The 15,768-nt window shown below is 49.6% G+C and overlaps 1 protein-coding gene across 22 annotated transcripts in view; it reads left to right on the forward strand.

Moving 5' to 3' along the window:
- MICAL3 (microtubule associated monooxygenase, calponin and LIM domain containing 3) overlaps positions 1 to 15,768 on the forward strand; it is a 229,304-nt gene that overhangs the window by 186,807 nt on the left and 26,729 nt on the right. For 15 of the 22 annotated variants that reach the window (XM_043564904.1, XM_043564917.1, XM_043564921.1 and 12 more), the window contains 7 exons: positions 833 to 895; positions 4,903 to 5,016; positions 5,787 to 5,930; positions 6,394 to 6,476; positions 8,034 to 9,885; positions 10,406 to 10,500; positions 14,902 to 14,952. In XM_043564904.1, coding sequence (XP_043420839.1) covers positions 833 to 895; positions 4,903 to 5,016; positions 5,787 to 5,930; positions 6,394 to 6,476; positions 8,034 to 9,885; positions 10,406 to 10,500; positions 14,902 to 14,952 — 2,402 coding nt within the window. Of the gene's footprint in view, positions 1 to 832; positions 896 to 4,902; positions 5,017 to 5,786; positions 5,931 to 6,393; positions 6,477 to 8,033; positions 9,886 to 10,405; positions 10,501 to 14,901; positions 14,953 to 15,768 lie in introns of those variants that run through there. The other 7 variants (XM_043564909.1, XM_043564913.1, XR_006294768.1 and 4 more) reach the window with 6 other exon arrangements.

Consider the following 15,768-nt stretch of genomic DNA (forward strand, 5'->3'; position numbering starts at 1 on the left):
TTGCTAGACAGGGTTACTCTGTCCACTTGGTAAAATGTTCTGATGCTTTCCTCCTGTGGTGTGTCTGAGTGTGAATGTACATTGGCAGGACTGGGTGGGGCAGTATATTTTGAACTGAAATGAAGTTTTAAGAGATTTATGTCAAGGAGGCCTTTAAAAATAGCTAGTGTAATATCCAGCTCTAGGTTTTAGGTGAGCTGGCCTGTGCTCCACAGGAAGGTGAAGATGATTACAAGCAATAAAAGGAAAAAATGGAGACAGCTGAGGGATGCAGCAGCTGCCGTGTCACTCTCCACACCTTTGACCTCAGCAGACCTATCGTCCAAATATGGATCCTTGCTGTCATGAACCTCTGTCTCTCACTCGTTTTCACATTTCCATTCAGGCCTGTTGGGGCCACACACCCTGCAGGACTCTGCCTTCAGGAAACTTAGCCCTTAACGAGGACATTTGATCCTCCCTGGCCCCAAATCTTCACCTCTAGGCAAGACCACCTTCTGTTAACTACTTTTGCAGCAGTATAACCATTCAACGGGAGTGAGGAGACTAGCCCTACTGACCCGGGACGTCTGGCTGGCCTACAGCATGGGGCAGCTCTGCAGCCTCGAGCCACTGTTGACCCTCCCTGTTTTCTCTCTTCTTTTCTCATCCCGAGCGTCCGTCATACAGGCTTACGGCGGGACTCTGACCCCTCATCGCTGCTGGACAAGCCTCTGGCTTAGATAATCTGTCAGATTCCCTTCTGTTTGGGGCTTTAGGATGACCTCGACTCTCCTCACTGGGAACCCGCATTCCTGTGTAACTTTGTATCTATCGTCTGTTTTAAATTCAGTGCCTGACCTTCCCTCCATTCGCCGCGCAGCAGTGCAGGCCTGGCTGGAGACAGTCTCCGGAGGTAGTCTGGTGATGTTTGTTCTCTCCCCACTCACCATAACCACTCTCTCTCGGCAGCTCTGCTGGTACCTTAACACTAGAATTCTGGTTCTGCTGCTAGTGCATGCCACAGTCGGGGCGGGGGGGCACATGCATGCCTCACTCAGGCGGCCCATTCTTGCATGGACCAGACACGCACCCCACGCCTTTCAGGGAAGATCCGGAGGAGAGCAATAGCATAGACAGGACATAAACTTGTTTTTTTACTAATAAAGGTTGAGTAAAGGCCAAAGCTAAAGGAACATCTTTAGCAGTGATTTCTAAAGTCTGTAGAGATTAAATTGTGTAGCAATTGGGTGTGAAAGTAGAAGAATCGGTGAATAGCCCACAAACCCACCAAAGTACAGAGGAGACATTCAGTACTAGGGGACTTGTGGAAGACTCCTCAGTGAAGAGTGGAGAACATAGGATTGTTCTGCTAACAGTAGAGGGACAGGCTGGGTATAACTCGATGTAACATCCGCTGGGTGTTCGTACTGATGTGCGGGGTTTCTGTAAGTACTTAGGCCAAGAGATAGCTGAGAAACCTTGGTTGTCCTTCCTAAACTTTTCTGGACAGGTATTCCTCAGCATGGGTGATGGCAGTTCTTGACAAGGGGCAGGCAGTTCTTTGCATTGTAGGACATTAAAAAAAAAAAAATTTTTTTTAATGTTTATTTATCTCTGAGAGAGAGAGAGACAGAGACAGAGTGCAAGCAGAGGAGGGGAAGAGAGAGAGGAAAACAGAATCCAAAGCAGGCTTCAGGGTCTGAGCTATCAGCACAGTGCCTGACACGGGGCTCAAACTTACAAACCGTGAGATGACCTGAACCAAAGTCGAACGTTTAATCGACTGAGCCACCCAGACACCCCTCTACTGAGGACATTTAACTTTCTTGGCCTCTGCCCTCAAAATGTCATCAGCCATACAGCCTCTACTCCCACCCTGGCCATCAAGGCAACAACCAAAACTGCCCTACACAATATCAGTACCACTTAAAGAAGGGAAGCATTACCCCCTGGTTGAAAACTATGGTCCTTGTGGTTGCTTCTGGGATGCATAGGATTGGAGCTCATGGATCTTTACCACCAGCCTCTTACCAGCCTGTTCCATTGACCTGACACGCAGCAGGAGAAAAGGACACAGGCACACAAGTCAGGAGGTACCTTCACAGAACCATAGGGAGAGCTGAGCCTGAGGCCAGACCTTAGCTCTGTGAACAGAAGCTGCTGGCCATCTCTCCTCATGTTAGCACATCTCCCAGGATGGTTGGACAAGGCTGAGGTGTCAAGACTTCCCAGCTGGCAGCTGAAATAAACCAAAAGCTAAGTATGTCTGTGATTCCCAGCTTCCATAGTGCGTGGCAGCTTCTAGCACTCTGCACTCCATCTTAACCTGGATTTAATCTCCCAGTTCCATCCCTCAAGCTGCGTTTCTCCAGCCTCTGCTGCTGCTGCATTGATATTTCTCACTTGTTTGTTTTTTAATGTATGTGACAATTGTTCCTTTCAAGGTACTCCCAAGGACTGTAGACTTGTTACCCTTCTGACTCTACAACAGACATTTCTTAGCAGCAACTCCGAGTCAGAGAACCACATGAGGGCCAAGGGACCAGGGCTGGGGTCAGGCTGCCTGGGGCAGTATGACTTGAACAGTGTGGTCTCCTTTGTGCCCGCGTCCAGCGCACTGTCCAACAGAAGTACAGATTGCCATCTTGATGCTTAGCCACTCATACATCTGTTTGAGCATATGTGTTGGGCCCAGTGGGCCCAGACGGGATGAGCCCAGGTTCTGTTTCCACCGGGTTGACGTGACTCCCAGAGGGGAAAGATTCTGGGGGAAGAGAGGTAACTGTCCAGCCTCTTCAGAAATGGTGTCATGAAACCATGAGTTTGTTATCCAGATAGGAAGCTCAGGTTAGAGAAGGCACAGAGACTTTTGTTTTTTCCTAAGAAATCTCACTTCCTGGTGTTTGATGAACTACAACAGCAAAGTTATCGTGCAAAGGTTTTAAATGGAAATAATTGAGTAGTTTTACCCCTAATATTTTCCCCAACAAATGCCACCATCACAGGAAAGCATCTTGGCATTACCAGCTCCATGGGCTGCTCTGGTATCTCAAAAGAAGGAGTGTGACATTAACTATTTGCCAGCCTAGAACTTATTCTGGAATTCTTTCATCTTTCCCCATAGTCCATTCTAAACCTATGTTGTATGGTTCTCCAAAATTAGATGCAAATCATCACCTTATTTTTATAAACTGAGTATACAAAAGGGTGGGAAGCTAATTATACAGCTTAAGGAATTATCTTTTAATGTTCATTTACTTTAAGAGAGAGAGAGAGAGACCACGTGTGCATGCAAGCAGGGGAGGGCAGAAAGAGAGGGAGAGAGAATGCCAAGCAGGGTCCACACTGCCAGCATAGAGCTCAACGCAGGGCTCAATCCCACAAACTGAGTTCATGACCTGAGCCAAAACCAGGAGTCAGACGCTTAACCAAATGAGCCACCCAGGTACCCCAGTAATTTTTTTTTTTTTTAACAAAAACTCCTGTGACTAGGTCAAGAAAGCACACATCCCCAGCATCTTCAAAGTGCCCCTTCCCTATCTTCCCCACCCGGCCTCCAAAGGTAGTCACTTGATTTTCCTGGATTTTCGTCATATTCAGACTCTGGTATCCATGCTCGACATTTCTGCCACACTCACTCTGCACATCCTTAAGGTGCCAGCGATGCAGATTCATGAGACTGGACGGTGACGAGAGCACTGACTTGAGAGGGCCCAGCCGTTACACGGCCTCTCACTGTGGTACAGCCTTTTAAAAAATCTGAGCTGTGCCACAGCCAGTGCCTCTGCTGCCTGCCCATCCTTGGGCTTTGATCCTCTGGCCCTTGTATATACGAACCTAAGTGTAACCCCTTTTCCTGAAGTGAGAACCTTTAGGAGTGATGTGAGAGTGGCTGTGCTTAGGAGCCTAGAAGAAACCCTCAGGACACCTGAAAGGTGGGTCCTGTCCGTCTCAGGTAACACTGGGGCCTCACAGCATCCTATAAAGTAGCACACCTTGCTTTCCTAATTGCTTTGTCTTACTCCAAACTGTTAGTGTGAGTTCTAAGTGTGCAGAAGTTGGGAACAGGTCTGAGTGTGTGTGTGTGTGTGTGTGTGTGTGTGTGTGTGTGTGTGTGTGTTTAGGGGCTGTTTCCTCCTGAGGAAAGAGAAGTCGATGAGTGCTTTGCCTTGTCCTGCAGCACTGAAGGGCTGGTGTTGCATCTAGACAGTGAACTTTACATATCCCCTCATCCTCTCCTTCAAGCCTTAAAAAAAACATTTCTCTAAATTATCCCAAGCAAAGATATCACCTCTACCCGTTGAAAGGGGAGGTGGGTGCCCTCAGGGGTCCATCCTTTTGGTCCCTCATCCATCAGTGACTTCGTCTACACACATTACTGCAGCTGCTAGATGGAGCAATATGACCATGAGTAAATCCCGTAACTCTCTGGCCTCGGCTTTGCCACAGGCCCTCTGAGTGATTACTGTGAGAAGTAAATGGCGCATGGCCTGTGAAGCGGTCCAGGGCGTGCTGGCAGAAGAGTCATCATTGCTGCTGGGCCTGCAGAGGCAGCGTTTCCCCTCTGCCCTTCTCACACCGAGGCACTTAACAGCAGTCTCAGGGGAAGAGGAGGTGACCAGAGGAAGCTGCCCTTCCTTTTCCACTGGGCCCTGCTGGTGTCGAGCAGTGCTGGTCCCGGGTGTTCAGGAAGGGCCCCAGGCCCTCACCAGCACCCACACTGTGTGTAGCTCCCCCAAGGCTGACCAACTTCCACCTTGGGGTCCAAATCCAGACACTTCACAGTCCATCTCCCCGCCTCTCCTCATGGTCTTCACACTGCAGCCCTGGGAAGACCACCACCAGCTTCCACCTGCACAGGCAGTCTCTGTCTGTCTGCCTGTCCTTTTCTTCCTTCCTTTGAACATTTCTGCTTTACAGTCCCATTTGATGAGAATGACCTGGAGGAAGATGTGGACTCGGAGCCGGCAGAGATAGAAGGGGAGGCAGCGGAGAATGGGGACACAGGGGACACTGGTGCTGAGCTGGATGATGGTACGGGGGACCCCAGAGCCTCCCCTCTCCACTGTGCTGATCACTCTCTTCCCCACTGTGCAATTGGAACTTGGGAAAGATAATATACATTAAAGCAAAAGCAAGGCACTCTAAAGAGGTGGCCATTAGGTCTCCTGGTTGTGTTCCTTGGTCTGCTGCTAACTTGAATGTGTGTCATTCCCCCTATCAGCCACCGTGCAGCATAGCCTGCATTCATTAAGTTGTGGTTGAGAAACTGAGCAGATTGGGTGCTTTATAAAAGAGCCTTTATGCAGTGGGCCTCTGAAAGGTAGCTACAAAAGAGATGGTATTTTAAGAATTATAGGCTGGTTGGTTGGGGAAAGGGTGGCAGGGACTAGCCTGGGAGAAATGACGAGTCCAGGCAAGACTGTAAGGGAGCATAGACCTCGCTGTGGTGTTGGGGGAAACAGACCAGTGGTGAGTCCGTGAAGTAAGGCCTGCCCTTCACAGGCACACCCACTATGTTTCTTTCTGTTGTGATCTATCAGGTACCGTCTTGTGTATTTGAAAAGGAAATGGAGCACTGTAGGCTTTGATGAGAGCGCTATGTTGCAGAGAATAAAGGCTCTGAGTCTCAGAAGCTCAGTAGGGACCAGTAGGCAGGGCCTAGCTGGGACACAGAAGTGTCCAGACATCAAGCAGTGGTGCTGTAGTTGATGAACTGATTCGGCTACTTTCTGGGGCCAGCTGGAGACTGGTAAAGAAGCAGGGCCTCACTCAAGTGCTGCTCTGTCCCTTCCCTTTGCCAGATCAGCACTGGTCTGATGATATCCCATCAGATGCCGAAACAGAGCTTCGCATGCAGCACCAGGCAGCAGTGGAGGCGGAGCTGGAGCTGAGGGTATCGGAAAATGAGGAGCAACCTGCCACCATACCAGGGCACCAGGAGAGAGGTAAGCCTGTTGTCTCAGCAGAAACTGCTTCCAGAATTCCTGTGGAGAGCCTGCAAGGACAGGGGCAGCACCGAAGACACAGGTCATCAGAGCAGAGCTGGAGCAGAGCTGGTGCACTGCATACCAACCTCCAAATGGCAGACAGCTCTGCCTGTTGTTGTCTTTCCCCCTTCCCTCTGCACAGATCCTGCACATGGCTTTGGCCAACAGCCCCTTTCTGTGTGTGCTCTGGAGCTATGAAAGGGTAGAAGGTACATCTCCAAGCTTTGGACACAGATCGCAAAGTGAAAAAAAGCCCATACTTCTGAAATGAGCAGAGGTGGCATCTAGGGACACTCTGGGAAAGGACTTTCTTTCTGTTGACCAACAGTGACCCCCCTGCAGAGCTGGCTGGGAGAGGAGCCCTCAGCGGGAAGGGCAGTGTGTTGTTTCCTCTTATAAATCCTGTGTCTGTTCTGTCCAGGTCCCGCCCAAGTCCCCAGCCCTCCCCGATCCCCTGAGGAGCAGGCTGGTCTGCTCTCCCCAGGCCACAGCCCTGAGGCAGAGGTAAGGACTCGGCGCTCACTGTGGGGGACAAAACTGATAGGATCCTGAGTGGACATATTAACTCCCTCATCTTAGGCCCTTGGTGTCAGCCCATTTTTTTGCATCTTGTACTAAGTGGGGCTGCTGACAACAGGCGTGGCCTTGGGGTTCCAGCTTAGTCCTCACCATGAGGACAAGGCAGTCTGGGCAGCAGCTCCCTAACCCTGCACTATACCAATCCCAAACCTGAGTCTTCCCACCGTGTCACTCTGTTGTGTCCATGTACCATGCCATTTTAAAAGTAACTTTATTTGTAAATTAAAGCAATAATTGTTGTGGAATCATTGGTTTGATATGATAGATACGTTTGTTTCTTAGCGTTATGTTAAAATGAATGTATGACTTAAAATTTAAAATACTTATCCAGGGGTGCCTGGGTGGCTCAGTCAATTAAGCATCTGACTCTTGACTTTGGCTCAAGTCATGATCTCATGGTTCGTGAGATCCAGCCTACATTGGGCTCTGTGCTGACAGCATGGAGCCTGCTTGGGATTCTCCCTCTCTCTCTTTCTCTCTCTTTCTCTCTCTCTGTCTCTTCCCCCTCCCCCACCACTGTTCTTGCTCTCTCTCTCAAAATAAATAAATAAACTTTAAAAATATATATGTATTCACCCAGATTACCAGTGGCATGTGAGCCACGCATTGGAGAATGCTACGTAAATAGATCATAGCAGTATGTCCTGTGGAACATGTTTTGGGAAATGCTATCTGGAGGACACATCAGGGAGGGAGGCCAAACTGAAGACCTGGGTTAGCTTGATTTGGTCTTTGAGATTCCAAGAAGCAAGATGAATTTGGTGATTTCATCTGTGAAACTGCGGGAGGTTTACTGGGACTCGCGGGTGGGATGATATAAGGATTCGTGCAGAAATGTCTGGATCTTTGAGCTTCCTGGGAAGGATGATGTGTAGAGTATAAAAAATTGCCATTTGGGGGCTCCTGGGTGCCTCAGTTGGTTGAATATCTGACTCAGTTTCAGCACAGATCGTAAACCTAGGGTTCATGAGACCAAGCCCTGCATTGGGCTCTGCACTGAGCATGGAGCCTGCTTAAGATTCTCTCTCTCTTCCTCTGACCCTCCCCCCCCTGCTCTCTCTCTCAAATTAAAAAATTAAAAAATTTAAATTTGAAAATATCTATTTTAAATCTTAAAGTGTTGGTCCCTATTTTCATACATCAGAGATCTTGAGCTCTTGGGGTCGATGGTCAGGAGTGAGAGCTGGATCCATTAGTGTGCTTTGGCCAGTGTCCATTTTAGTGCACAAAGAATATAGAATGTGTTTGAGGTGAACCAAACCCTGAAAGCTGAGTCTGTTCAACAAAGTAGAGTGGTTTTAAAAATTGAACAAATAGAACCGAAGGGGGAGAAAGGTTCTCCTGGAGCCATTTGGCTAACAGCTTAAAAGGCAGAGAGGAATTTATTTCACAAACACAGGCCCTTTGAGCGAGCTCCCCAAGGGGTCTCTGCTGACCATCAAACTACCTTCTCTAAGCAGTTTCTGTTTTCCTTTTCTGTAGGGGGCCCGAATCCCACTTGCCTCTGTTGCTACCAAGGTGAAATTGCCCAAGGAGAGCCTTTTCCCTGAGCCTTTGCTCCCCAAAGAGAAGCCCAAAGAAGAAGTGCCCAGTGATGAGAGAGCTGTGCACTCTCCTATCCGATCACAGCCAGTGGCTCTGCCAGAAGCCAGGACACCTACCTCCCCAGTTAGTTCACAGCACCTGTCACCGCTGGCCACCTCTACCCCCACCACTACCCAGCTCCCCATTTGCTCCCAACCCCAGCCTTCCTCTGAGGCCACTGTCCCGTCCCCCACCAAGTCCCCCATATGCTTCCAGCCCATTCCAGCCAAAACACCCATCCCCCTGGCTCCCCTCCCCTTGAAGACCCAAGGGGACACCAAGGACAGACTGGGCAGCCCTCTTGCTGTGGATGAAACCCTGAAGCGGAATGACCTGGTGGCAGAGTTCTGGATGAAGAGTGCCGAGATCCGCCGTAGCCTCGGACTCACACCCGTGGATCGGAGCAAGGTGTCCGAGTCCAGCTTCCCCTCCCCGGCCTTTAAACCAGTGTCCCTAAAATCCTATTCAGTTGAGAAGTCTCCTCAGAGTGAGGGGCTCCAGCTTCTAAAACCTCCACCTATTCCTAAGAGGCTGGGCCTGCCGAAGTCAGATGGCGACCAGCCCTCACTGCCAACCCCCAAGTCCCCATCTGACAGAGAGCTGAAAAGCTCCCATGAGGAGAGGAGAGACCTGTCGAGCAGCTCTGGGTTGGGCCTTCATGGGAGCTCCTCCAATATGAAGACCTTGGGCAGCCAGAGCTTCAACACCTCTGACTCCACCATGCTCACTCCTCCTTCAAGCCCACCCCCACCCCCACCCCAGGATGAGGAGCCCGCAACTCTTCGAAGGAAGCCATATCATATTTATGAGCATAAGGAGACCGAGCCCAAGGCCTCAGTAATCCCACCCCCACCACCTGCATCCTTTATGAGGGCCCCCCGAGAGCCTGCCCAGCCCCCTCGAGAGGAGGTGCGGAAGTCGTTTGTGGAGAGTGTGGATGAGATCCCCTTTGCTGATGACGTGGAGGACACCTATGATGACAAGACAGAGGACTCAAGTCTGCAGGAGAAGTTCTTCACACCCCCCTCTTGCTGGTCCCGCACCGAGAGGCCCCTCCATCCACCCCTAACCAAGGAGAATGGTAGGTTGCCTACTCTGGAGAGTGGGGTCCAGCCACAGAAGAGGGTCCTGCCCTTAGTCTCTCCAGAAGCCAAGGAGCTGGCTGAGGAGCGCATGCGAGCCAGGGAGAAGTCTGTGAAGAGCCAGGCGTTGAGAGACGCTATGGCCAAGCAGCTGAGTAGGATGAAGGAGATGGAGATGGCGGCTGGGACCTCCAGGCCCCCAGGAGGCACCTCCCGCAAAGCCTCCTCAGTTCCCTCCAAGGGCAAAGAACTTGGCCTCGAGTCCCCTAAACGCCCAGTTCTCAAAGGCCCCAGGGAGCCCACCCTGAAGCATGAAGCCACTAGTGAGGAGGTCCTCTCCCCTCCGTCGGACTCAGGGGGCCCAGATGGTTCAGTCACCTCATCCGAGGGCTCCAGTGGGAAGAGCAAGAAGAGATCGTCACTCTTCTCCCCCCGCAGAAACAAGAAAGAGAAGAAGTCCAAAGGTGAGGGCCGGCCCCCAGAGAAACCCAGCCCAAACCTCCTGGAGGAAGCAGCCGCCAAACCCAAGTCCTTGTGGAAGTCAGTCTTTTCTGGGTATAAGAAGGACAAGAAGAAGAAGGGTGATGACAAGTCCTGTTCCAGCACCCCTTCCAGCGGTGCCACTGTGGACTCTGGCAAGCACAGGATGTCTCCTGTCGTGAGAACAGGTATGTCAGCACCAAGGGACACTTCCTGGGGCAGGGCATAAGGTGTGTGTTCTCAGCCATCGGTTCTTCTCTTAAGATCCATTTCCTCATGCTGCCTCCCTAAGGGTCCTTAGGAGCAATGCTAACGGGGTGAGGGAGAAGGAAACTGAACCATGAGCTCACACAGCATATTCTGCGTGATAGACTAATGGTAAAACCCGGCTCGAAACTGAGTAAGGGAGACTCGGGAGGTTTGTGCACTTCCTCAAGTCACACCACCTCAGAGGAGAGCCTGATTCTGAGCAAGGCGGAGCGCAGCATTGCCGGGAGGAACCAGGCAGGCCTCTATTCAGTGTTAGCGCTGCCCTGGCCAGCACAGGTGTCGGCCTCCAAGCTCCTGGCTCCCCACTATGGGTTAAGAGCCACTCAGACTGGAAAGAAATAAAATCTGTACCCCACTCCCCTGGGCAGCTTGTGTGAATATAGACATCAGGAAAGTACTGTGGTGTCCTCGATTTGCCTCTTCTTTCCATCCCATTAGAGCTGCAGCTGCGGCGCCAGTTGAGTTTCTCAGAGGATTCTGACCTCTCCAGTGACGACATCCTTGAGAGGTCCTCCCAGAAGTCCAGGCGAGAGGTATGTAGGCCCCATCCGTAACGGGGCTTCAGAAGGGGTCAAGGACTTGACTCTCATCCTCTGTGTAATTGGTCTTCGGCGAGGTGGAAGAGAGGGAAAGCACATCTCAAGCCCTGGGTTGAAAGTGAGCACCCTCCTCTGATCTCCCAGTAGACACACAGCTGTCTCCTGAGCCCAGCCCAGCTCCAAGTAAGAGACACATACAGGGAGCTCTTTTCTTGGGCTTTTTCAGTGAACAGCTGGCGCTTATTTGCTTCAATGGCAAGAGTTCCTGTGTTTAATTCTTGGGAAGAAGACAGAGGCATTCCACACTCAAAGAGTCACTAGATCTTTAGCAAGCAGCTGGCATTGTCCATTTGTTCTTTTGTCCTCAAAGATCCCATGTGGAATAGCATCCACCAATGCCCAGAGTGACAGGAGAAGGGTTGTTCGTGCCACACATTCTGGTGGAGGCTTGGACAGGGACAACACGGTTTAGGCATCTCTAGACAGAGGCTGAATCACCCCTGCTTTGTATGTTTGTGGATTAGAGAGGAATTTTTGCTATAAAAGAACTGGTCCAGGAAACTGCCCTGGGTTCTGTGCTGAGTGGGGCACTGTGTATCTGACTTGGTCCCTCTTACTACAGGCTTAGGAGATGATGTGGCCACTCAAGTCTCCTGAAAAGTAAAACCTCAATGTGGAGCACTCCTTCATCACTAGCCCCCTTGGATATTTATTCAATCTTTTGGTTTCCAAGGGCTCTTGTAGCTCTGTGTAGATACAGTGAAGATGGAAGAGAGAGAGGGATTAGAGAAGTTCTAACACAACCTCTGTGTCACAGAGACAATGATGGGGTGCGGACTACAATCCAGAAAGGCCTGGGCAGCACTCAGGAGTGGTTGAAGCTGTTCCATCTCCATTCTCTGGCCCTGGGACACACACTCACCCTCCTGTCCCAGCTACTTTCAGCTCCCTTTTCTGAATGAGAAATTTCCCCAGAACATCATGTGCCTTCTTTACAAGGCTCCCCAGGGCTTGGATTTGAGTCTGCCCTCTCCATCAACTTCCAGACAATTGCCATGGAAGACCTATGCCCTGCACACACCTGTTCAGTAAAGATGACTTCTGCAGCCATTTCCAGTCTCCCTGCTCCCAGCTCAATCCAGCTTTTAGCAACTTGGTCAACTGGAGGAAACCCATGTTTTAGTTCTCCTCTCATTATTGGTCTGTTGGTCTCCCTTGGCCATGCCAGCTATTTACCTATCCACTCTCCTAGAAGTATACCTAAACAGCCAGGCCTCTCATCCTGCCCTCCATGTGCAGAGCCAACTTCTACCTGTCCCAGCCGAGCCAGCACGGACAGCACGGAGTTAGGGTTGGGACCTGTGTGCCTTCTCTCCTGCAGAGACCTGGTTTCATGTGCCTCCTATCAAGTGCTTTCCCAGGCAGTGGTATTGATCCTGGGATTGGAACTAAGAGTTGCTTCTGGATATGTACACGGGTGCCTCAACACGTCCTGACACTGGGGACTGGCACTGCCATAGGGAGGGCTGGGGGGGGGTCCATGAAGGACCAAGGTCCAAGGTCACTTTGCTTCCATGCAGACGTTCAGCCATTTCGTCTCCTGTTGGTCAGAAACACCCATCTGTGGTCAGTCTCTCCACTGTTTCTCTATTAGTTAATCCTGGCAGAATGCAGAGTGGCAGACTGCCCAAGCTGGCTATGCCAAGGCCATGTTCTTGGTAATACATGTCACTGACAACAGCCTCTCCTGGGGCCTTACTGGCCCCATAGGTAGCTCTTCCCCTCCTACATGGACCCCACTCCTAGAACCCCAGAATCAGAGGCCTTGGGGACTTCACATTCCATGTGTGCCCCACAGAGGCAGAGCCATTTGCTATAGGCTAAGCAAAGAATACTCAAGACAAAGCTGAGCCTAGGACATGTTGACCAGAATCCCATCATGGTGTGGTGTCGGGCTGGGCGAGAGCAGGTACTATGTATTTTTAAGGATGGAAGCTAAAGCAGGAAAACAAACAAAAACAGCCATACAGGACACTTTGGAATAATTAAGTGAATTTGATCATGGATGGTATGATATGTGTAGATATGCAATGTTATCACATCAATGCCAGGTTCCTTGTAAGACATTAAGGTACTATAGTCATATAGGAAAACATCTGTTCTTAAGAAGAATGTGCTAGAATTTGTAGGCATAAAAAATGCCTACAAATCATTTTTTTAAAGATGTATAAAGATTATATATATCAAATATGTAGCAAAATGCTAACATTTAGCAAATCTGGGCCTAGGGGTTCACTGTCCTCTTTCAACTTTTCCTATGTTTGAAAATTTTCAGAGCAGGAAGTGAAGGGAGAGGGGATACCTAAAGGGACAGTGTGGCTGGGATTGACTCAGGAAGAAGCATCTTGTTGACATGCCTTACCCGAGCAACCGGGCCCACACAGTTGGGGGAAGTGGTTCCTCTTGCATCATTAGACCCATCTGAGTCAGGCATCTGTGAAACAAGTACCTGAGTTTTGTTTCATTTCAAAAAAAAGAAAGAAAGAAAGATAGAAAGAAAAACAACTGGAACTGAGAACAACTTATTTTTATTGAAAATGCTTATGTAGAAAAGTTAAGATAATACAGATTAAATATATGTATCACCCGTAATCCTACCAACCAAAGGTAATTCATGTCCACCTCTTTTCTTTGCCTCAGTCTTACTTTAAATACAAATGGCGCACTGCATCTTGATCCCTGTAGCCTAGCCACGGGCCTGTCATTTGCGCTGGGTCAGGCCAAGGCGTTTCATAGCAGAAGCTTCAGCTCTGTGGCTGGCCTCATTTTCTCAGCACACCACAGATGCATCATGATTTCAATCCTGTAGTCGCTGCCCCTGCCAAGTTGGTACCTGTCTTCTGCCAGAAATCAGTAGGTGATTGCCCCCACTCCCTTTACTTTGTACACCAGCCACAGGTACAGATACTAAGTGCTGTTCCTTGTGGTTGTGGTTACATAGTTCCTGTGGAGTGGTTTACTTGCTGCTTGGGGAAATTCTGTGTCTTCTGTGTTTTTAATGGACTTGTTGTTATAATGAGATGCATCCTCTCCCTCTGGTTTGTGGCAGAGAAGAGTCAGTCTGAGGCAGTACGTACACACTTAAAGTTCAGTGCCACTGCTAGAAGGGAGACCCATTCTGCTCTGAGCCACTGTGCTCTTGAAATGCAGTCCCACTATACTGGCCCACACTGATGCACAGAGAAGCAACAAGGGAACAGGGGGTTACAGTCTATCCTGAAGCTCTCAGAATCTCTCGTCGGCAGCATCCAGAGCTCCTGGCTCTTCTCTCCTCCCTTACTCCTTTACTGCCTTTTAGCCATTTGTTGGGGCTGGTGAGAAGACGAGAGAGCAAATGTAACTAACCTTAGCTCTGGGCAGCTCTGCTCAAGGTTTAGTGGAGAAGAGGTTGCATTCACCGACATAGGTGCCTGACATATATCTGGTGAATATCAGTTATCTATGCTATTTGAGGTCCCTATCACACTGTATAATCAAGAAATGACCCCTACCCCCATTCAGGATTTCTGGGTGGTCCCCTGGAAACCCACCTTGGCCCTGTTCAAAAACACTGCCAGGAGAGGGGTGCCTGGGTGGCTCAGTCGGTTGAGCAACCGACTTCGGCTCAGGTCATGATCTCAAGGTTTGTGAGTTAGAGCCCCATGTCAGGCTCTGTGCTGATGGCTCAGAGCCTGGAGCCTGCTTCTGATTCTGTGTCTCCCTTTCTCTCTGCCCCTCCCCCACTCATGCTCTGTCTCTGTCTCAGAAATAAATAAACATTTAAAAAATTAATTAAAATAAATAAAAAAGAACATTGCCAGGAGAGAGCCTTTTGAAAGAGAACAGGTTTTATAGTCAGTTTGCCCTGTATCTGTGGTCTGTGTCCCTGGCAACAGGAATTTCCCACCACCTGTCCCCCTCCCCCCCACCATAACACTGAGCTGAAAGAAGTAGTCTGAATTTCCACAAGCAAATGGGCTATACTGAAGGAGAAGTAGCATATATAACCATATATTTGAACAGTTTTCGTTTATTATACACAAGGGAGAGTAAAAAGAGAACAGAGATTTGGGGCATAGTGAGGAAGAAGCTGTCTTCTCAGTATAAAAGTGAACCCAGGCCTTATTCAAAACCGGGTTCACGGAGACTCTGCTGCTGGGGTCTATGTAATCAGGTTCCTCACTTACGCAGTCCTGTGTGACACTGTGAAAAATAATCACGTGTTTTAAGTCTTTAGTCTTGTGTGTTTGTTTTAAACTTCTAACTGATTTTACTCCATTTCTGTGTTCTAGTTTTAATTTTTTAATTGTTATTATTACTATTCTGTTTTGTTTTCTGTTGCCATCCCCTTAAAAGTTGATTTATGTACCACACGCCTTGGCATTCAGGAGATCATATGCATCAAAGGTAGTGTCTCATTCCCATGGCTGGTCATTGTTGCATGCGTGTCTGTGATTAACCACCCAGAGCAGCCCCCAGCCCTGGCCCTCCGGCCACATCCTCACTAACTGTTCACACATGCATGGAGCAGTAGCAAACACTGGCAGCAGAACTTTCTTTAGCTGTGTCATGATGGAGGAAGGTGAGATCCCCTGCTCTTCACTGGCTGGAGTGCATGTGGTAATTTCACTCCAGGGCTACCCCTTTGGGACTGGGCACTGCAGGAATCGGGAGTTCACAAGCCCTCAGCTCTGTGACCTGCGAGGTGAAATGCTTAGGGCGCTAGAACACCATGATGATCCTTTCAGACTTACCTGCTCAGTTGGCTCTCAATGATCACTTGAGTTCTTAAAACAAAGATTACGAGACTATACTCCTGAGTTGAATTTGGAAGTACCTTTTAAAGTCTATCAAAGTCTCTCTCTCTCTTTTTTTTTTCCTTGGAGGAAATAAGATGTTAGGAATAGAAGCAGACCCCCACCCCCACCCCCAGCATGTGCCTCTTGGTGGTTGCTCAGTGTTTACTCCAGGCATCTGACACTGTCTTGTGCCCTTGGTGCCCACATTTGCAGGTGGGGTTGTCAGGCAGATGCATCTGTGGATTTGCCCTGGATTTGGCCTGTTGCCTCCTCGGGGCTTGCACTGGCTGAAACCGCCCTGCCAGACCACTTCCTCCCTCCTTCTCAGTGGCCCACTGCTGCCTCTGTGCAGACCCTGGAGTCAGTCCATGTTCACCTCCACATGTCCCTTCAGACTGTATTAGTTTGGGGTTCACTCAAACTT

This window comes from Prionailurus bengalensis, chromosome B4 (assembly GCF_016509475.1).
Source record: "Prionailurus bengalensis isolate Pbe53 chromosome B4, Fcat_Pben_1.1_paternal_pri, whole genome shotgun sequence".
NCBI lineage: Eukaryota > Metazoa > Chordata > Mammalia > Carnivora > Felidae > Prionailurus > Prionailurus bengalensis.